Source organism: Myotis lucifugus, unplaced genomic scaffold, assembly GCF_000147115.1.
Source record: "Myotis lucifugus unplaced genomic scaffold, Myoluc2.0 scaffold_318, whole genome shotgun sequence".
In the NCBI taxonomy this organism is placed as follows: domain Eukaryota; kingdom Metazoa; phylum Chordata; class Mammalia; order Chiroptera; family Vespertilionidae; genus Myotis; species Myotis lucifugus.
In genome coordinates this window covers 1,121,555-1,144,207 of record NW_005871366.1, presented here as the reverse complement: position 1 = coordinate 1,144,207, position 22,653 = coordinate 1,121,555, and the positions used below count along the sequence as shown (strand labels likewise).

The 22,653-nt window shown below is 46.7% G+C and overlaps 2 protein-coding genes across 7 annotated transcripts in view; one reads left to right on the top strand and one right to left on the bottom strand.

Moving 5' to 3' along the window:
• Positions 1–5,705: 5,705 nt before the first annotated feature.
• GTPBP2 (GTP binding protein 2) lies at positions 5,706–14,352 on the top strand. The gene is made up of 12 exons (XM_006100587.3): positions 5,706–5,908; positions 8,121–8,147; positions 8,436–8,620; positions 9,021–9,129; positions 9,321–9,518; positions 9,815–9,989; positions 10,154–10,373; positions 10,783–10,918; positions 11,054–11,112; positions 11,754–11,925; positions 12,526–12,690; positions 12,916–14,352. Exons 1-12 carry the CDS (start codon positions 5,723–5,725, stop codon positions 13,090–13,092), a joined length of 1,809 nt encoding a protein of 602 aa, XP_006100649.1. The 5' UTR covers positions 5,706–5,722; the 3' UTR covers positions 13,093–14,352.
• Positions 14,353–18,771: 4,419 nt separating this feature from the next.
• Positions 18,772–22,653, bottom strand: part of POLH (DNA polymerase eta) — a 28,398-nt gene continuing 24,516 nt past the window's right edge. For all 6 annotated transcript variants that reach the window (XM_006100586.3, XM_014465991.2, XM_023764141.1 and 3 more), the window contains 2 exons: positions 21,751–21,920; positions 18,772–20,417 (listed from right to left, as the gene is read on the bottom strand). In XM_006100586.3, coding sequence (XP_006100648.1) covers positions 19,523–20,417; positions 21,751–21,920 — 1,065 coding nt within the window. In that variant the 3' untranslated portion in view covers positions 18,772–19,522. The remainder of the gene's footprint in view (positions 20,418–21,750; positions 21,921–22,653) is intronic.

Genomic DNA, 22,653 nt, shown 5'->3' with positions numbered 1-22,653 from the left:
CAATCAATCATTTTCTCTCATCCATGTTTCTCTCTCTGACTGAGGAGTTGCCAGAGAAGTATCAATAGAAATAGATGTGTCAAGTCACAGAGGCCAAGAAAGGTTGTGTTTCAGGAAGTAGGTACCAGAGATCAAAACATACTATAAAAGACCCGACTGGTATGACTCAGTGGTTGAGTGTCGACCCATGAATCAGGAGGTCCTGGTTTGATTGCCAGTCAGGGCACATGCCTGGGTTTCAGGCTTGATCCCCAGTAGGGGGCATGCTGGAGGCAGCCAATGGATGATTCTCACTCATTGATGTTTCTATTTCTCTCCCTCTCCCTTCCTCTCTGAAATAAATTTAAAAATGTTAATTGATCTTATGTCATTGGATTGAGAGAAAGCTATGCTGATGGGTGAAAATGGCCTTCCATGAGAACCCAGGTTATTGCAATTATCCAAACAAGATCCTATCTCCTATAAGAGAAACACAAAGAGCTGTGTTTGGCATCTCATCTTAAAAGGAGTTTGACTTTTCTGGTTGTTCAATAGCTGCATTAAATACAAGATAAGATTCAATGTGATCCCTATTAAAATACCAACAGCATATTTCACAGATCTAGAACAAATACTCCAAAAATTTATATGGAACCAAAAAAGACCCTGAATACCTGCAGCAATCTTGAGAAAGAAAAACAATGTTGGAGAAATCACAACACCAGATATCAAGTTATACTGCAAAGCTACCTTAATCAGAACAGTCTGGTACTGGCACAAGAACAAGCATATAGATCAATGGAACAGAACAGAGACCCCCAGAAATTGACCCAAACCATTACATTTAATTAATATTTGACAAAGGAGGCAAAAGCATACAATGGAGTCAAGACAGTCTCTTCAATAAACAGTGTTGGAAAAATTGGACAGATACATGCAAAAAATGAAACTAGACCATCAACTTACACTATACAGAAGAAGAAATTCAAAATGGATAAAAGACTTAAATGTAAGTCAGAAAACCATAAAAATCCTAGGTGAAACCATAGGCAGCAAAATCTCAGGCATCTCTCGTAGCAATATGTTTATGGATACATCTCCTAGAGCAAAGGAAACTAAGGAGAACATAAACACATGGGACTACATCAAAATAAAAAGCTTCTACACAGCAAGAGAAGCCATCAACACGACGAAAAGAGCCCACTGTATGGGAGAATATATTTGGCAATGATACATCTGATAAAGAGTTAATATACAAAATATATAAAGAACTCATACAACTTAACAAAAGAAGACAATCAAATTAAAAAATGGACAAAGGACCTAAATAGACACTTCTCCAAAGTGGACATATAGTTGGCCAAGAGGCATGAAAAAATGCTCAAAGTCATTGATCATCAGAGAGATGCAAATTAAAATGACAATTGAGGTATCACCTCACACCTGTCAGAATGGCTACCATCAACAAATGACAAGTGCTGGCGAGGATGCGGAGAAAAGGGAAACCTAGTACACTGCTGGTGGGAATGCAGACTGGTGCGGCCATTATGGAAAAACAGTATGAAGTTTCCTCAAAAAATTAAATACAGAACTGCCATTTGACCCAGGGACCCCACTTCTAGTAATATATCCTAAGAGACCTGAAACACCAATCAGAAAGAATGGATGCATCCCTATGTTCATAGCAGCACAGTTTACAATAGCTAATATCTGGAAACAGCCCAAGTGCCCATCAATAAACGAGTGGAGAAAAAAAGCTGTGGTACATTTATACCATGGAATACTATGGAGTAGTAGAAAATAAGGATCTCTTACCCTTTGAGAAAGCATGGAGGGACCTGGAGAGTATTATGCTAAGTGAAATAAGTCAGTCAGAGAAAGACAAGTATCACATGATCTCACTCATATGTGGAATCTAAGTAACAAAATAAACTGATGAACAGAGTGGATCCAGAGGCATGGAAGCATGGAACAGAGTGTGGAATCTCTGAGACAAGGGGGGTGGGGGTGATCAACCAAAGAACTTGTACGTATAACCCATGGACACAGATAATAGGGTGGTGAAGGCCTGGGGTGGGCAGCAGGGGAAGGATAGAGGGGGCAATGGGGGGGGGACATATGTAACACTTTCAACAGGAAAGATTTTTTAAAAATACAAGATTAAACTCATCATGATCTCAACATCTCAAGTTTATAGTCAGCAGACTTGGTTGCAGAGAATAATCCAAGGAAAGTGTCCAAATAGATTCTGTAAATGATACTTTTTCTTCTTTACTGGATTAATGATTTTGATTTTTGGATTTGCTGTGGCAAGTTTCTCCCTGGGTTATAAAATGTTTCCCTTTGCAATGACAATGATGGGTATTGCCACTGTTTTTCTTATCATTCTTATTGTGGTAAATGTTGATGTATGCCGAAAGTCGGAGGAATTCACCACTCCTCAACTAGAAGAATCATGGAAGTGCAGAATAGAGCACAATGAAATTTAGGCGTTAACAACCAAGAAACCAACAGTCAGCACCTGCCTATAATCTTATCTGAAACCTGTTTATCTCTAGGCCTTTAGAACTTTTTAAAGTTTCTTGAGCATTTTACTTACAAAATAAACACCAGTTTAAAAAATGTTAATCACTTAAAAAATAAAATACTATAGCCCAGCTGGCATGGCTCAGTGATTGAGCATCAAGCTATGAACCAGGAGGTCACAATTCGATTCCCAGTCAGGACACATGCCCAGGTTGCCAGTTTGATCCCCCAGTATGGGGCATGCAGGAGGCAGCCAATCAATGATTCTCTCTCATCATTGATGTTTCTATCTCTCTCCCTCTCCCTCTCTGAAATCAATAAAAATATTTTTTAAAAACATACTATAAAACTACAATTATTAAAATACTGTGGTATTGACTCAGGAATAAACAAACAAATCATAAAACAGAAGAGAGTCCATAAACAGATCCATGTATATATAAACCTTAGTATATTATGAGGGTGACTTTTCAAAGCAAATAACTTGAGCCCTGGCCAGTTTTGCTCAGTGGATAGTGCAACAACCCATGGGCTGAAGGGCCCCAGGTTCAATTACAGTCAAGAGCACAGACCTTGGTTACAGTCTCAATCCCTGGCCCTTGTCAGGGACCGAGTGGGAGGCAACCGATCAATGTGTCTCTCTCACATGGATGTTTCTTTCTCTCTGTCTCTCCCCCTCCCTTCCATTCTCTCTAAAAAATCAATGGAAAAATACCCTCCAGTAAGGATTAACAACAACAACAAAAAGCAAATAACTTGAGACAAATTTTTATCCAATTAGAGGGGGAATATCAAATTAGTTCCTACCACACATCCTATATAAATTCCAAAAAATTAAAATCTTATGTAAAAGCACTATATACAGAATAAATGACTAATTACATCCCAGAAAAAAAAAGTGTGTGTGTGTGTGTGTGTGTGTATGTACATATATATCCCAGTCATCCACATCATAAGCATCTCACAAGTAATTCCTCCAGGAAACTAAACACATAGCACCTTCCTTCTCCCAGGACCCTGATCCCCCTCCTGGACAGACATCTGTATTTAGCCTACTTCTCTGGCAGCCTTCACTCCTATCTGTGGTAAGCCAGGTTGTTCAAGAATGGGATATTGCCCTAGCCGGTTTGGCTCAGTGGATAGAGCGTCAGCCTGGGTACTGAAGGGTCCTGGGTTTGATTCCGGTCAAGGGCACATACCTCAGTTACAGGCTCCAGGGCAAGTGCAGGAGGCAACCAACCCATGTTTCTCTCACATCCATATTTCTTTCTCTCTCTCTTCCACTCTCTAAAAAATCAATGGAAAATACCCTCGGGTGAGGATAAAAAAAAAGATGATATTGAAAAACAAACAAATAATAAATTTTTTAAAAGAATGGGATATCAAAATTAGTTATCCTCTCCCAACTCTCAAAAGTCCTCCACTTAGGAGACAAGGGTATTGGGATGGGTAGAGTGAAACTGTGTGTTGGAGTAGTTGAAAGATCCACAAAGGTGAGAAGACAAGTGTTATCAGGCAAGCGCAGCAGGCCCTGGTTATCATGAGCCCAGAGCTGCTGGTGGTGAGAAAATGGGAATGGCCTTAGCTCTCCCTTCCAATCCCCATCCTTCTTGAGATCTGTCACTGAGTTTTTGGGTCTCGGCCTCTACGTAGCAGTTTCTCTGGCTAAGGTTGACTTCTGCAGTATAAACTTCCTTTAGCTGAACAGGGTTGAGAAGTCAAATGTGCTTTCAACCACTGAAGACCACATAATTGGCTGGGTTGGCTAAGGTCTTTTGCAGATTTTCGCCCGTCAGCTCCCACTGTTTGGGGGAGTTATGCCAGGTGGGCAGCAACTCTAATTAGTACTCTGCCACCCTCCTTGTGGTCTTGGGGTGAAGCCATGGATTCTACCACGTCTGAACCCCTAAGAGGATCACCAGAGGTAAGCCACTGTTGCTGCTTCTAATTTTCCAGGTTAAACTGAGGTCTGGAGGGGTGGGCTGTTTTATTTCTTGGCTGCCTGTGAGCATCTCGCTGTTTGTGAAGAGAAGGGAAGTGGACATACAATGAATGGTGAGTCATGAGAGAGCCAGGGGCTCGGAATTGAACCCTGGCGTCCTGACTCCCAACCCAGCAACACTGATTGCTTCTCCACTCTGCTTTTCTAGTGTCTTGCACACTGGCTTATGTCGCTAAATGTTTACTCTTCCGCTGGCTGCCAGAGCTCTAAAGAGCAAGAGGGATGACTTGGCAAGAAAGTCAAAAGTCAGCAATCCTCTGGGGCCCTCGGCCAAGTTTCTATTCTCGGCCACGTCCCCGCCCTCGATGTGATCGAGGTAACCCGAGCCCGCCCCTCCTATAGCCCTGAATGTTTTAAAACTAAACTCGGTTCTCCCCGATTGGTTCTGCTTCAAAACAAGAAGGAGGGGCAATACTCGCGGCGGGCATCCTTGTAACCCTCGGGCAGCAAGGCTGGTTTATGGGTTCGGGCCTCCTGTTGGCGCTACCTTGGTGTCTTGGGCTGCTAAAACCGGCCCCCGGAGGGTGCCAGCCCGGTAATAAAGCAGTGACTGCTGTGTAAAGGCGGCATAATCATCGTAACAATAACAGCCATAATTAGGCTAACCATCACCCGCCTCCGCCCTGGCATTCGCCCTGACTCACCCCGACGGCACGCCGACCATCGGGGAAGAAACAGAGGCGGGGCGGGGCCAGCAGGCTGGAGGGACCAGTCGCCGTGCATTTGCAACTCTCCAGGTCTAAAACCTGTTGCCTGGGACCGCGCTAAGGGGCCACACCCAGGAGTGTCCTCCAAGCTGGATTCCGAAGTAAGCCCTCCGGTGACCCCCCACCCCAAGGCCTTCTTAGATAAAGACCCGTTCAGAGCGCGGAGACTGGGAACCGACTACAGCTCCCTTAGACCTTTGCGCGCAAAGGCGCGCTCCTGGTCTACGCCCCGAAGCCACCTGCGGCCCCTGCGCCGCGATGCTTCCTGGGAGTTGTAGGATGGCGGCGACCTCTTTGGAGGAAGCTCTCGGGCTTGAGGACTCGATATCCCGTGGTGCACCGCGGCTGTTTCTGACGCGCCTAGAGCCGGAGACGGGTGGGGGCGTGGCCTGGGCAGGGCCCCACCCCGCTCTCCTCTGGCTGGCCGGACGCGGCGGTGGCAGTAGGGGCGGCGGCGGCGGTAGTGGCGGGGGGGAGGGGCCGGGCGGGGGGCTGGCGGCGGCGGCGAATGGACTCGCGGGTATCGGAGCTGTTCGGCGGCTGCTGCCGGCCCGGAGGGGGCCCGGCCATGGGCGGAACCCTCAAGGCTAGGGGCGCCGGGGGCAGCAGCGGCTGCGGGGGCCCGAAGGGGAAGAAGAAGAACGGAAAGAACAGAGGGAGCAAAGCCAACAACCCCCCGTATCTGCCCCCCGAGGTGAGCACCCGAGAAGTGGCGGGTTGAGTAGAAACCACTTCTTCCGGTCCCGGGACTCCGGGAAGGCGGGACGGAGAGACTTGACACCCCCTTCCGGTGTCAGGACCCCTGGGGAGAGTAGACCCCCCCCTCCTTCCGGTCCCAGGACCCCTGGAAGAAGGGATAGAGAGACTGGCCCTCTCCTCCGGGATCAGGACCCCGGAGAGGAAGAGTGGGGAGGAGGATCCTCCTATTCTGATCTAGGTAATGCAGGAGGAGAAGTGGGGGAGGGAGATTCCACTCCCATCCCCTTGGGGTGATCAGAATGGATGCCCAGGTTCATGCCTGTGCTGCACTAGAGCAGGGAGACTAGTCCTGGGATGGAGAGGCAGAGTTTTCTACACTTGTTCCATGGGGAGGAAGCGAGTACCGGGAAAAGAGCAGTATGTTCTGTCCTTATCCCTGAGTACACACACACACACACACACCCCAGAACAGTCAGTCAGGTAATCCTGTCCTTTGCCTGTCCTAGGAGGATGTGAGGGCAGCCTCCACATACCTGCTTCATCTACCCCTTAAGGCAGAGAATAATGCTACTTTGTCCATCTTAGGAAAGAAGGACCCAGAAGAAGAGCCTAAACCAGTGGTTATCAAACTTTAGCACAGTATCAGAATCATCTGATTGCTGCCCCGCCCCTAGAGTTCCTGACTCAGTAGGTCAGAGGTGGGCCTGAGAATCTGCATTTACAAGTTCCTGGGTGGTTCTAATGAAGCTGGTCCTGGGGCCACACTTTGGATCATCCTTGTACCACTTTTCTGAAGCCATTCATTCTAACTTTTCACCTCCGTCAAAATGATAAAAAGGAAGGTCTTTGTTGATGAGTAAAGATCTCCCTTATACTCCATGAAATAGAGATGATAGGTGAAGGCCTATGAGAGCCTAGAGTCAGAGGGCCTTGAAGAGATGGAATGATGACAGAAAGGGAAAAAGAGAAATGGCCAAGGAGGAGGAGTGCAGAAATGCAAGACAGGCAGAACCAGCAAATCTCATATCCTTTTGCACCTGAGAGGGAAAGGCTCGGGCAATAGGATACTTCCGTTGGGTCACTTAATATAGGGAAGAGGTAGAGGAGACTGGAGTGGACTCAGGATTCCACCTCAGCTTAGACATAAGAGTTAGGGCAGGTGTGGGGAACGTCCAGCTCACAGGCCGTATGAGGCTAGAGAAATCATTTGGTCTGGTCCTGCCAAGGCATTAGGGGTGAGTTAATTGTTTGACCAAATACAGCAGGCTAATTTTTAAGATGATAATTTTGTATGGCCCTCGAATGATGCTATAAATATCCAAATGGCCCTTGGCAGAAAAAAGGTTCCCCACCCCTGGGTTAGGGGGTAGGAGATAAAAGCCACAGTGAGTCTGTCCCCTTAATTATATTTTCTGAGTTTCTTCTCTTCCCTTCAGCCCCAACTTTGGAGCCCTATCCCTCTCTTATTTCAGCTCCCCTCTCATTGGGCTTGTAATGACCAGTGCTGAGTTCAGTCATTGGCCCTGGTCCAGAACCTCTTGCATTCTCTTACTCTTGATGACATCAGCTGAGAAGGGTGGGGAGGAAGGAAATGGTGTCTCCCAGACCAGTGGCAGAGAATGGCCTCAATAGCCCAGACACAGCGAAGACAGCAGTTTGGGGACGGCAGTTTGAGGGCCTGAAGAGAAGGAAGGAGTGATCTTGCCTCTAGGACAGCGGTTCTCAACCTTCTGGCCCTTTAAATACAGTTCCTCATGTGACCCAACCATAAAATTATTTTCATTGCTACTTCATAACTGTAATGTTGCTACTGTTATTAATCGTAATGTAAATATCTGATATGCAGGATGGTCTTAGGCGACCCCTGTGAAAGGGTCGTTCGACCGCCAAAGGGACCGCGACCCACAGGTTGAGAACCGCTGCTCTAGGAAGAACATGCTGCCAGTGACCAAAGCAAGGAGGGACTCAGGGTTCTGTTCCTGGCTTAGATGGATGATTGTTCTTAGAGGCCTTTCCTTGGGAGAAGTCACATTGGGGCTGGGTAGAGGGCTTGTCTGCCAATGACCTTTGGCAGGCACCTGCCTAAGCAGGTGCCACTGTGGCTTCCTGCTCTCTCAAGTTAGCTGTTGCTTGGGCGCCATCAGGAATCGGGGAAGTAGGGGTTGGGTCTGGACCGTATTTGGTAACCGCTTTCTGTTTCTTTTCAGGCTGAAGATGGAAACATCGAATATAAAGTGAGTCTTAGGCTGGGGAGGTGCAGGTTGTCCTTGCTGGCATGGGATGGCGATTTCTCTGAGATCCTTCCAACTTCATGATCTATAGTAATTTAGGGATGTGGTTCAGGGTAAGGGCTCTGTACCTCATTTTATTGGGGGGACTCACTGTTAGAGGGGGGCCAGGCATGAGGGGGTTTAAGTGGGAAGGGAAGGTCCTGGTCCTTACAGCAGGACAGGTGGTGAGCATGTGGGTTTAGGAGGAGCATCTCTGATTTCACCTTCTCATGATCCCTCACCTGCCCTAAGCTGAAGCTGGTGAATCCATCCCAGTACCGCTTTGAGCACCTGGTGACACAGATGAAGTGGCGGCTCCAGGAGGGCCGTGGTGAGGCAGTCTACCAGATTGGGGTGGAGGACAATGGGCTGCTGGTGGGGCTGGCTGAGGAGGAGATGCGGGCCTCCCTCAAGACCCTGCACCGGATGGCAGAGAAGTATGCTTCCCCTCCCCCCTCAGTTCTCTCTTCCCTAACTCTGGGGAGAACCCAAATGCATCCAGTCACCTAGGGCCTTAGGGCCAAGAAGATACTTTCCTTTTGCTGCCTTCTCTTGACAAAGGGCTGAAGTGGGGAGGGCTAGTTCTGAGCTCCTCCACATTTGAACCTAGGCTTTTTTGCTTTTTGATTTAAGACTTGTTTGTTTGTTTGTTTGTTTAAAGGGATCTTTAACATGTGGATATGGGATATGGGATAGATTGGAGGGTGGTAGGAGAGAAAGTAACGCGTTGGGAGCTCTTTGGGACGTGTGGGAAGGCCATTGGTCCAGAGCCAGGATGGAAGGCTGGGGATGGGGGCGTACAAGCGAGATGTGGCAGCTTCGGCCTTGCTGTGATAGGGTTGGGGCAGACATCACTGTTCTCCGGGAGCGAGAAGTGGATTATGATAGCGACATGCCCCGAAAGATCACGGAGGTGCTGGTACGAAAGGTCCCTGACAACCAGCAGGTGAGCACACTTTTCCCTGCCTTTCACACCCATGCTCCCTGAGGACCCTGTGGTGGCAGGCTGTCTCCTGCCTGTGACCCTGGGGGTATCCAGTTCATCATTTGGTTCCCAGGGAGCAGCACTGCCCTTGACCCAACCTTCAGTAGAGAGAGAAGGGATTGGAGCCCTTACCTCTGACAATTCATCCACAGTTTCTGGACCTTCGTGTGGCTGTCCTGGGGAATGTGGACTCGGGGAAGTCAACTCTGCTTGGAGTCCTGACCCAAGGAGAGCTGGACAATGGCCGGGGCCGGGCTCGGCTCAACCTGTTCCGCCACCTGCATGAGATTCAGTCTGGCCGGACCTCCAGCATCAGCTTCGAGATCCTGGGCTTTAACAGCAAGGGAGAGGTGCATGCAATCAACGGGACCCAGTGGGGCCAGACTGTGAGGATGGGAGGGTAGTGGTGAGGGACAGAGTCTGAGGGAGTGTGTGGAGACTTCTTGGAGTAGAGTAGATGAAGCCCTAAGGGCAGTGCACAAGCTCTGTCCTCCTTAGAAAACCCATGGGGAATCAACTGAATTAAATCAGAAATGGGGCTCAGGGTTAAGAGGCAGGGTCACCCAGGGACTGGTTTAGGTCCTGGCAACTCTGAAAGGGTTGGGGAGGCTGGCAGGGGCACTGAGAGCCCTGGGCTCTGGGCCAGGTGGTGAATTACAGTGACTCACGGACGGCAGAAGAGATCTGTGAGAGCAGCTCCAAGATGATCACCTTCATCGACCTGGCCGGCCACCACAAGTACCTACACACCACCATCTTTGGCCTCACCTCTTACTGCCCTGACTGTGCCCTGCTCCTCGTTAGTGCTAACACTGCTCCTCGTTAGTGCTAACACTGGGATTGGTACGAGGCATTGGGGCAGGGATGTGGCTGGAAGGGGGTCTCCTCCAACCTGGGAGCCAGATGAACTTTTCTCTTGTTCCCTCTCCTCCCTCCCACATCCTCACTCTTCTCTCCTGACTCCTGCCTTCCTTCTCTGAGGCAGCCGGCACAACAAGGGAACATCTGGGGCTGGCCCTGGCCCTGAAAGTGCCCTTCTTCATCGTGGTCAGCAAGGTGGACCTGTGCGCCAAGACCACAGTGGAGAGGACGGTACGCCAGCTAGAGCGGGTCCTGAAGCAGCCCGGCTGCCACAAAGTCCCCATGCTGGTCATCTCTGAGGACGATGCCGTCACCGCTGCCCAGCAGTTTGCCCAGTCACCCAAGTAAGCCTTCCTCACTCCAGAGCCCTGATCCACGGGGAGGCTGCCACAGGCCTGGGAACAGGGTGTCCCACCTCAGGACCAAACCAGTCTGGCTCAGTTCTGTGGTTTGCAGGTTGGGATTGTGGGAGGGTGTCTTTGCTAAAGGGCTGACCCTTTCCCCAAGCCAGCCTGGAGCTTTGCTGATGCCTGGGACCCTGGAGACAAAGTGCTGTGACAGGCATTCACCAACCCCCCTGGGCTCTGGATAGGTCCTTGGCTGGTTCACAGAGAGAGGGCCTGAAGCTCCTGGGAAGGTTATCAGGAGGGGCCTAGCCACCCTGATAAAAGCTCACCTTTCCATGAATAGGCTCTAGCCTCTGCCTCCTGTTAGAACTTTCCTCATCTGTCTGTCTCATGCCTCCCTCTACAGCGTCACCCCTATCTTCACCCTGTCCAGTGTGTCTGGAGAGAGTTTGGACCTGCTCAAAGTCTTTCTGAATATCCTGCCACCGCTCACCAACAGCAAAGAGCAGGAGGAACTTATGCAGCAGCTGACAGAGTTTCAGGTAAATTGTCCACCCAAACAGGCAGTGAGCCGGGGAACTAGGAAGGACTAATTCTGGCTAAGCCCCGAGTCTGCTTAAGAGACTTAGAGATTTTGCACCTGCACAGGCCATTGATAGAATTTTCTTTGGCTTCAGGTGGATGAAATCTACACAGTACCAGAGGTGGGGACAGTTGTTGGAGGGACACTTTCCAGGTGAATTTCCTTGCTTGCCGCCCACCCCACTCAGCCCTCACATACCCAGACACTAGAAGACATCATGGTCCAAAGGAGACCCTGGACTTGAACAGAGCTTAGCTAAAAGATGTGCTTGTCTTCAGATCAGGCTTTCACCATCAGAAGAGCTGGAGAAAGCTAGTCCAGTGGCTTGTGAGGGAAGAAACAGTATTGCTGCTTTACTGGGCATCTCCAGGCCCCTGAGGGAGAAGTGTGGGTCTTGGGCTCCAGGAAGAAAACTAGAGTGTATTCAGCTGACCTCATTTTCAAGTCGGGAAATGAGAGGGCCCTTAAGACTCTTTCCAAAGCAGAGGATGAAATCCAAGGGGCTGTCTTGCTCTTTCGGGGATCAGATGTTCAGTGTCAAACCAGCAGGTACCTCTGCCAGTCGTCACTGCCTTTCCTGGTACTACCCTGCAGAATCTGAACTCTGAACTGGGGCAAGCAGCCATCTCCTCTATCTCCAAGTTAGAATTTTTTCCCTAAGTCAGAATTTAGGGTCGGTTTTCCCCTCCTGAGGGACTCACCATAGAGGGGAAAGAATGCTCTGGGTGACCCTAGCAGAGAAGTAAGTAAGGGAGCCTGGGCTGACGCTGTGCCATCCGCCCTCTGGGCTGCAGTGGGATTTGCCGTGAGGGCGACCAGCTGGTGGTGGGCCCCACGGACGATGGCTGCTTCCTGGAGCTGAGAGTATGCAGCATCCAGCGCAACCGCTCTGCCTGTCGTGTACTGCGAGCTGGTCAGGCTGCTACACTGGCCCTCGGGGACTTTGACCGTGCGCTCCTTCGAAAGGTGAGGTGGGAGAGTGGGTTGGAGAGGGGACACAAGAGAAGCACCTGTGTAAGGGGAACTCAAAGAGAACATGGTCTCTACCCCAGGAAGCTGGTTACACAGACTGTCTGTGTTTGAAAAGGGTTAGAATACTCATAAAGCACAGATCACTAATTATGAATCACTGTGGTCCAACCCAAGTGTCCAGGACCCTAGAAATACAAATCATTAGAAGGGTTAGAGGACCTGGGAGGTAGGTAAGGAGGGTTCCTCTTAAGAGGAGAGCTTTGGATATTGCCTTCTGAGGTCTTGTGTTTGAAGTCCTAGAGCAGCGGTTCTCAACCTGTGGGTCGCGACCCCTTTGGGGGTCGAACGACCCTTTCACAGGGGTCGCCTAAGACCATTGGAAAACACATATATAATTACTGTTTTGTGATTAATCACTATGCTTTAATTATGTTCAATTTGTAACAATGAAATTGGGGGTCACCACAACATGAGGAACTGTATTAAAGGGTCGCGGCATTAGGAAGGTTGAGAACCACTGTCCTAGAGGAAGAGGAAACTTAGGGAGCTGTAAGGGTGAGAGACTAACATGAGGTCTGGGGCTGTCCTCCCCAGGGCATGGTGATGGTGAGCCCCGAGATGAACCCCACCATCTGCTCAGTGTTCGAGGCAGAAATAGTCCTACTGTTCCATGCCACCACATTCCGGCGCGGCTTCCAAGTGACAGTACACGTGGGCAATGTCCGCCAGACGGCAGTGGTGGAAAAGATCCATGCCAAGGTGAGAGGGACCCAGCTATGCACATTTTTCCAGGGAAAAGTCAGAATTCTCCTTCCAGAAAGGCCTGGCCCCAGACTCATAGAGAACTCCCTGGTACCACCAAAGGGGCAAAGACCCATTCAGAGTGGGTAGAAGCCTGATAGGCCCCTGAGGGTGGAGAACCCAGGCTGGTAGAGAATGGGACCCAAGGCATTACCAGGGCCAGTGACCGCATATCTGCTGCAGGACAAGCTGCGGACAGGGGAGAAGGCAGTGGTACGTTTCCGCTTCCTGAAACACCCAGAGTACCTGAAGGTGGGCGCCAAGCTGCTGTTCCGGGAGGGTGTCACCAAGGGCATCGGCCATGTCACAGATGTGCAAGCCATTGCAGCGGGAGAAGCCCAGGCCAACGTGGGCTTCTGAACTCCAAGCCGGCACAGCTCTATTGCTGTCCCTACAATATAAGATGCCTCTGGCCATGCTGCCCCCTGTTGGCGGCTCTGTGTGTTAATAGGCTAGGGAGAGGGGTGCTCCCTGCCACCTTGCTGGAAAGGTGCCAAGCTTGGTGTGGCCAGGGAGGGAAAGCCCTGAGGGAGAAGACAGGAGAATTCAGGGCAGTGCTCAGCAGCTGTGTGTCCATCTCGTTGGCTCATCCACCCTGGAAACCCCATGACCTGTCTACGGAGGGAGCTGACCGCTGCCACCTTGGCCCCACTGTCAGGACTGGGCATGATTCACCGGTGTGGTCCCTGCACTTCAGGAATTGTCACAACTGGGAGTGGTCCTCGAAAACACTCCTTTTTCTATACCTCTTCTGAAGACCATGTAAGTTGCCCATCTCTACCTGACTGTGGACAGAAGACATCTACTCAGGCTCCTGGCCATCTGGTGGCCTAGGGTCTGAAGAAATGGCACAGGGACAGTGAATGGCAATGTTCCATCCTGTGCTGAGACATGCAGCCTATTCCTCAGCTTTATGGCCCTTCCCTTCTTCACTCGAGGGCCATTTCCCCCGTTTCTCCTCTCATAGGCCCCACAGGTGCTATTTGTTGAGCTGGCCCAGGCGTGGGGCTGCCAAGCTAAGGCTTGGTATACCAAAGGTCAGCTGCATGTCAATCAGTTTTGTCCCCTCTTCTGCAGTGATCTGTTGATTTTTTGTGTTTTTTTCTTCAATTGGTTTTAGAAAGAGGAAGAGAGAAACATTGATTTGTTGTTTCACTCATATATGCATTTATTGTATGTGCCCTGACTGGGCATCAAACCAGAAACCTTGGCATATCAGGACAATGCTCTAACCGACTGAGCTATCCGGCCAGGAGTGATCTGTTGGTTTTAATGCTGGAGCAAGCCGTATGTTTTACTTTCCCACACTGACCCACAGCTCCCGTTCCACCACCCCACCCTGCTTCCCGCTCCTACAGAAGTCCTCTTGTTTTAGTAATTTGCAGTGACCATCCCTTTCCCTCTGTTGCTGGGAACCTGGAGAGAAGGGAAAGTTGTTGCCATATTTCCTACTCTTTAGGACATGGACTCCCTCCTTTCCCTTTGTTACTGTCCTGGGTTCCCATGGACTCAGGGATTTGTTGGTTGAGGTTTCTTTGCGTATATATATATGTACATACATATATATATTTAAATACACACATATATATATATTGTACAGAATAAAAATGTTTTATTGAACACACTGTGCTTATTAAACACAGGTTCAACTTCCAGAACTAGATTCCTCTGGGATTAGAGACAAGTGAAACCCTAAAACTGCTGAACCCTGAATGGGGAAAGAGCTCATCTGATACCTCATTCACCATTCTTTCTTTCCTCTCTCCCACCTGCGATCAGTGTTCCAGTATTGTGATCAAGTATTCTGAGCTGTTTTGCATAGTTCTTTGAGTGAGCAGAATAGAAAGCAAAACTGCTGTCTTTTGAGCTGAGATAGGTAACCACCTCATACTTAAACCCTTTGAGTGCCAACCAATATCCTAGGAACTGTGCTAAAATTGCCAAGGCATTTTTGCTGATTTTACTGCAGTTTAGGAAAAAAATTATGAATCGCAAGTAAATGAAGTTACATATTCAAAAACTTAAGGAAACCTTTACTACATTTGTTTTCATCTTTGACATATATTGTTTGCTGATTGTATTATAAAATACTAGTAGAAAAAAAATTTGAACAAAACATATAATGTTAAAATAGAGGGACACCCTTCTCCAATATCTTCCACAAAATCATCTTCACAGCAAGAATTGACATATTTAGCAATATCATCATCACTAATAAAAGCAGACTTAGAATTGGACGCCATTTCAAAGCTTTAGGGCTACAAAATCTGAGTAACCTTCATAAAATCGTAGTACCTGTAAAAAATTAGGCAGATAAATGCCAGTGGTCAATTTTAGAACTACAAACATTCAGCATCATAAGTAATCTGCACTTAGGTGCCATCTGTCAATAAAGAGTGAACTACAGTGGGGCCTTGACTTACGAGTTTAATTCGTTCCATGACGGAGCTCGTAACTCAAATTACTCGTGTGCCAAATCAAAAAGTGAACCAGTGAGACACGTGATGCTGGGCTGATGTTGTGGCGTTCACTGTGACGTTCGCTGCGCCAACTAGCGGTGGGGTATCTGAAGCTGGCTCGTAACCCGAATTTTAGCTCGCAACTCAAAGCAAAAAATCGGCTGAGAGACGGCTCATATCTCAAAAAACTCGTTAGTCGGGACACTCGTAAGTCAAGGCCCCACTGTACTCGCATCTAATAGTGACACTGCAGGAGGAGTGCGATAGCGCTCCCGGCACTTTTGGCGGAGCACTTTTGGCGAAAGACAGGAGGAGCGCAATCGTGCTCCCCGCACTCTAGGGTTTAAAGAATTGGCCACTTGCTAATGGTAAGGAACTCACTACTGTGTCAGAGATTTGGAGATTAGTATGCCAGCTACTTAATGAAGAGTAGAATTTAGAGACATGGTAATCTGGTCCTCATGCTTTACCTAGCAATGCAAAATAGCCTGAAGTGAGGTTTATGGAGCCTAAACTGGCTCCTTGGAGCTATGAGGGCCACCTTGCCAAACTTTAGTACCTTCCTGTTTCTGTGTTCAGAGTACCTGATTATCACAGTCTATGGGTAGAGAAATAGGGCTCAACGCTAAAATCAACTACAAAAAGCATTTTGAGCACTGAACTTGGAAAAAGAAATTTAATGAGGTCCCCAGGGGCATTCTGTCTCCAGGGTATTAAAGTGATAGCTTCCCTACCTCTCAAGCTCAGCTGCTTTTTTTGCTCACTGGTTTCACTTGTCACGAAGAAGCCTTACCGTTGAAGACCTTCCCGTGTTGGGAACTAAGAAAAGGTTTACTTCCATCTGTACATTTGCTGAGCTATATGGAAAGGTTATATTTGGCACACAAAAAAATGTTTTTGTGTTTGGGAGACAACAAAGTTATGCTCAGAGATTGACTTTTGTTTTTGCCAGCTACTTATTTAGCACAGGTTCGCTGTGGGTGTTATGATTTCAAAAGCCAGTAGCATACAATATCTCTTAATAAGCAAAGTAAAGAAATAACGTACATCAAACAAATGACAGGTTAATCACACTACCAGGAGGCACTTGGGAGGGTTATCGACGCACCAAAGAGCTGATTTCCAGCTGCCAGCATAAAAGTAAAAGTCCCCTGTTGCTAGAGCATGTTGCTAGGGCACAAGGACATTAGGTAGTGGGAGGGCTAAGCTGCTATGAGGATTATCACTTCTGAGATCCCTGCATGGGTTGATTTTTTAATTTTATTGATTTTTAGAGAGGAAAAAAACATCTTTTTGTTGTTCCACTTAAGATACATTCATTGAATGTGCCCTGACTGGGGATCAAACCCACAACCTTGGTGTATTGGGACAACGCTCTAACCCAGTGGTTGCCAACCTTTCGGACCTCACAGACCAACAGTGGTCCATGGACCACCGGTTGGCGACCGCTACTAACCAACTGAGCTACCCAGCCAGGGCAAAACCCTGCATGGGCTTAACACCACTGTGGACAAGTAGGAGCACATGTCTCAAGTGTCTTCAGAGTTCTTAGGTTAGCACAGTGGTCGGCAAACTCATTAGTCAACAGAGCCAAATATCAACAGTACAACGATTGAAATTTCTTTTGAGAGCCAAATTTTTTAAACTTAAACTATATAGGTAGGTACATTGTTATTAACTTAATTAGGGTACTCCTAAGGCTTAGGAAGAGCCACACTCAAGGGGCCAAAGAGCCGCAGTTTGCCGACCACGGGGTTGTCTCACCCAAACCAAAACTCATAGTTCTCACAAATTCTCAGTATTTATAGTCTAAACTTGAGGCCCAGTGCACGAAATTTGTGCACGGGTAGGGTCCCTAGGCCTGGCCAGCAATCAGGGCTTATCTGTGGGGTGATGGGGGCGGGGGAGGGGCCTCCCACTGGCACCCGCCTTGGCTGGCCTGGGGCCTGCAGGCTGGGGGCAGCTCCTGCATTGAGCTTCTGCTCCCTGGTGGTCAGTGTGCATCATAGTGACCAGTCGTTCCGCTGTTTGGTAAATTTGCATATTAGGCTTTTATTATATCGGATATCCCCTTACCATTGTTGCTTCTCCACATGTTCCTATTCGTAAGCCCCCAGCAGGACCCCCCAGTTGGGCTTCTGACTGCTTATCAACAACAGATGCAGAATGATCACATCCTGGCATAAGTCATCCTTATATCAAAGCAACTTTTTAAAACTTGTCATAAACAACTGAATTAAAACAATTTCACTTAGGTCATAAGTGGATTTGAAATATTAAACCTATACACAAATCACCTGTTAAAGAACAAAAATGCTTTTTTTTAAAATTAATTTTTTTTTAACTTTTCCTGGATTGAGAAAGGAAATTTTGGAAAATCATCTCAGTACTTAATGAGACATATTCAGGAACTAGTGAGCCACTCTGCTATGTCAATGGGACATGCAGGATAAAAAGGTACATAAAGCAGCTGTCTGCCCCCCCCCCCAAGTAGTATGTATATTTTGATTGTTCCAGTTCTAGTAACTATCTAAAATTTTTTACTATGCTTCATTTAGTGAATATCAAGCATCTATTATGTGCAAGACACTGAAGAATTCTTACCTCCATGAAACTGCAGATCTAGTAGGGAAAGGACCATGTACACAGTGAATACTGTCTTTTATTAGATATTTAACTGCAATAAAAAAAGGAAACTATTTTTGGAGGAAGAAATTTTCTGTTAGACCTAGTGGTTTTCAAATGTTTTCCCCCATCTTCAAAGTAAATACAGATCCCCAGTTTATAAGACTAAAAAGCAGTTGGTTTGAGTGTATGTGTGGGAGGGGGGATATGTACACCATTCTCCCTACTTCTTCACTACCCCCACCACCAAACGCAATTCTTCAGTTTTTTATATATTTTTTATTGTTGATAGTATTACATATATCTCTCATTCCCCCACCCCTTTCCTTCTTCTCTCCCATCCCCCACCCCCCAATGTCTTCACTACCCTTCATCTTCAGTTTTATTCAAGGTTCCCCCATATCAGAAAAGCTGACTTTCCACATATAAGAACAGAGCTAAGAATACAATACTATAAACATGGACAAGTGCAAAAAAGCTACAATAATTGAAAACCCTTAAGCTAAATAGTCACTTCAGTAGGAAAGAGATGAACACACCAGTGACCCTGAAGGCCCAAGTACTTACCCCTTAAATTTGTACTTTAAAATTTAAGTAAATGCTCTCTACAAACCTGGCTGGTTGTTGGTATCTTCTAGATCAGTACTTCTCAAACTTTAAGATACAGCCTGAGGAATCTTGTTAATATACAGATTCTGATTCAGTTGAGGTGGGGTGAGATGATTTTAACAAGTCCCCTGCCCTAGCCAGCTTGGCTCAGTGGATAGAGCGTCAGCCTGCGGACTGAAGGGTCCCAGGTTCGATTCCGGCCAAGGGCACATGCCTGGGTTGCAGGCTTGATCCCCAGTAGGGGGTATGCAGGAGGCAGCTGATCAAGGATTCTCTCTCATCATTGATGTTTCTATCTCTCTCTCCCTCCCCCTTCCTCTCTGAAATCAATAAATATATATATGTATTTTTAAAAAGTCCCCTGATGAAGCTGCTGCTCCTGAAAAGCACATTCAGAGTAGCAAAGGTCTAGAGCTGATCTAGTTCTGATCATGACTTATCCAAGTCATGATTAAACAGAGTTCCTGAAGTGGTGCAGTAACAGTTTCATACATTAGAACATGATGCAAGAGGTAGAAGGGCCAATGGCTAAAACTGGTTATCAGACAGTTTGCTTGTATGAAATTCAGTATTTACTGAGTGACCCCTGTCACAGAGATAAGGGGAAATTTTCTAAAAAACTTTTTTTTTTTACTCAGTTCCTTTTCTGTGCTACAGTACTTTAATAAATTGTTTCTAATCTTCAGTAACCTGTAAGGCATTATTTTAATTTTGCTCATTATCTCAGGGATGAGGAAAAGTGAGGAAAGTGACTTGCTCAGCGCCATATACTTAGGAGGCAGAACCAGGTTTGGAACCAGATCTCTTAGGCTCCAAGGTCCACACATTTTTAACTATATGACTGCCTCCCTAAACACTTAACAATTAAAAACTGAAAGCAGTTGTATCTCTGGAAGATGAATTTTTACATCTCTATCAGCAATGAAATTAGGATCCATGCCGGCGAAGAGATGGGAGCCTTAACTCAGCATTTAAGTGCATTATTTTTCTTACAAAATTTTTTATAAAGTTATGAAATTCCTTGAAAAGTGAACATATTTCCATTTTCCAGGTTATAAATAAAATATTAAAACCTTGTAGCAAGCCTAAGGGCAGCACTAGTGTGTTAATGGCTTAAAAAATGATTCCAATGTCTGCATGCCCTCAGGCCTAGGGCGTTTATTACTGGAGGCCAAAGGGCTCTTGGGATTTCTTTTGCCTTGAGGAGAACTGGCAGGAACAACCTGGGGGTTTGAGGAGTGGGGCTGCAAAAAGGATTTCTGCAACTCCAGTGCAAAATGATAGTCCATATGTTCCGGCATCTCCCATACAGGTACCAGACAACCACACTTCTCACAGGACACTTGATCCTCAGTAGCCAGAAGACTCGGGATAGTGGTTGTCTTCTGAGCCCCCTCCAGAGCAGACTGGGGAGTTAAAGAAGCAAGCCCACTGGGGCTATTCTGGGCCAAATCCATCTCTGCAGGAGTTGCTTTACAGGATTCTAGCTTCAAAACCTCCTCACAGACAGGGGCAGAATCTGGATATTCTGTTGGAACATTGTTTGTTAACTTCTTAGGACTAGGCTGTGGATTTTGTGGAGGGAAGGAGATGGGAGGATTATTGAGCTGTTTCTGCTTCAGAAGCAGACTTTTCTGCTTAAAGAAGGGCTCGATTCCTGTAGTATGGCTGGTCTGGAAAGGTAATGAGAGCTTGAGTGGTGAATTGCTTTTGGGGGCCTGGGTAGTGGCAGTGAGAGACGAAAGTGAAGCTTCTTTGACTTTCTGCTTTTCTGCAGCTTTTTGGAAAAAGGATTCCAAAGGATTGGTTGCCTTCTTAGTGGCTGTCACCGTAGGGCCACTTCCCTGGGTCTTACTTTCTGGACTGGTAATTGGTACCTTTGGCAGAGGACTTGAGTCGTTACTTAAGAAGGCGGTGATGTCTGTGCAAGATGAAGGGGCAGAGGTAGAGAATTTGGTAGCACAAAGGAAAAGCATTGTGAGGGGAGGGGACCTGTATGGAAAGAAAAAAACAAAACACAAAAAACAAGATTAGCACCAGGTCACAGATTTGAATTATAAGTGCCTGGGATTCTGATTCTGCCGCAAGAGGTAATTATTACTGCATTGATTCTCAAACTTTAGGGTGTATCAGATTAATGTAGATACAATAGATGTGGGATAGAAAGAGAATTTGCCTTTCTAACAAGTTCCTAGATGATTCTGATGTTGCTAATCTAGGACCACATCTTGAGAATTGCTGACTTGGTGAACCAGTCACTTATGTGTAAGTTGGATCCTCTGACAGCTACATATTACTGTTTTCATACGATACTGCTGCAGAGCTGCTGTAATTCAGGGTTAGGGCAAGAAACTTTACTTGGGGTAACGAAGAGCTTCAGAAAGTTTAGACAAGAAAAACTTTTTTAAAAAAACCTCTCACACATTCTGTTTTTAAAAGGGCACCACCTGATACTAACGCTGACAGCCTTCCTTTCTTTATATTTCTTTTATATTTTTATTGATTTCAGAGAGGAATGGAGAGGGAGAGAAAGATAGAAACATCAGTGATGAGAAAGAATCATTGATCAGCTGCCTCCTGCATGCCCCCTACTGAGGACTGAGCCCACAACCCTGGCATGTGCCCTCCTGGTTCATAAGTTGACTCTCAACCACAGAGCCACACCTTGACTCTCAACCACAGAGCCACACCAGCCAGACTGGAATACTTTTTAAAAAATGTAATAGGCTGTTAAATAGTTAAAGGATTCCAACATTGAAAATAGTATCTGGACAGTAAATGAACACCCTCCAATCATATATTTGGTTATTTTTCATGACTAACTAAAGTTTATTTAACATGACATTTGGTATTGTACCATGGAGCTTGTAACTGAGTTTGGATGCTAGATAGAGATTATCAATGAGTGTGGGTTTCATTATCAAGGAAGATGCTTTTAAGATAGAAAAATCAAGTAGTTGAGAAAGAAGTTCCCAAGTGTGCTGTGTTCTTGAAACGTTAATTCTGTACTCCCAAGTGCAACTGGTCATTCCCCTGACTATTGCAAATGATACAGGTAAGGATAGTATTGACTCACTCTGTCTCTCAAACCTACCCCTGGGAATTGGATTGCACCAAGTGCAGGCAAAGAAGTTGCGGCTGAGCTGTCTTTTTGCTGGTGTTGCTACTGTGTTTCTCTCCTTTGTGCATGACTATTGCTCTCGGTAATAGTTCCTGCTAGCCAGAGTCACAACTACCCCTGCTGGAAAGTTTATATTACCCACTAGTTTTAGAGCAAGACAGGGTATAAGTCTCTTCTGAAAAGATGAGCTAGAAAGAAACTCACCATTCGGTTTGGATTCCTGAAGTATTACAGTTCCTGATGACAGCAAATGCATCATGGCTCATCTTGTGAGCATCGTAGCGGGTAAGGGCACAGCAGCGGCGCAGACTGCTGAGACGTTTGTCTCCTTGTACACGAATGCTCACAGCCAACTGTGTGGCTACCCTGTCATTCTGTGGGTATAAAAGGATTAAGACCAGAACTAAAGTTACCATCTGGATTCTGTATACTGAACTGTGTGAGAGAACAATAAAAGAACCAGGGTGGCAAAATGGTTTGGAAATAGTCAAGTTTAATTTAAAATTTTTTAAAAATTGTGCTATTTTGGTGTATAAGAAGAAATTAAAGAAGATACAATTTGGATATCTAGGATATTTTGACAGGTGATGCAAAGAGGAGAGAATATATAAAATGGACTTCCTGAATGTTCTTTTTATGGTGTCTATGCAGGAAGATGATAACAAATACCTGTAGTACTATATTCTATTTTGTGGCTGAAGGAAGAACTCTATTTTTAAAAATATATTTTATTGATTTTTTTACAGAGAGGAAGGGAGAGGGTTAGAGAGTTAGAAACATCGATGAGAGAGAAACATCGATCAGCTGCCTTCTGCACACTCCCCACTGGGGATGTGCCCGCAACCAAGGTACATGCCCTTGACTGGAATCGAACCTGGGACCCTTGAGTCCGCAGGCTGACACTCCATCCACTGAGCCAAACCGGCCAGGGCGGAAGAACTCTTATAAGTAACTGTCTGAATGGAAGATCCAAGCTAGGATGTCAAGATGGAGTAGTGGATTTGTTCTTTAATCTGCTCTAATGCTTAATAAGAGAGAAGTTTTCACTAGCACCCCCTTCTTACAGCCCATCACTAGAAGATACAGTGTAGTGAGCCTGCCTCCAGA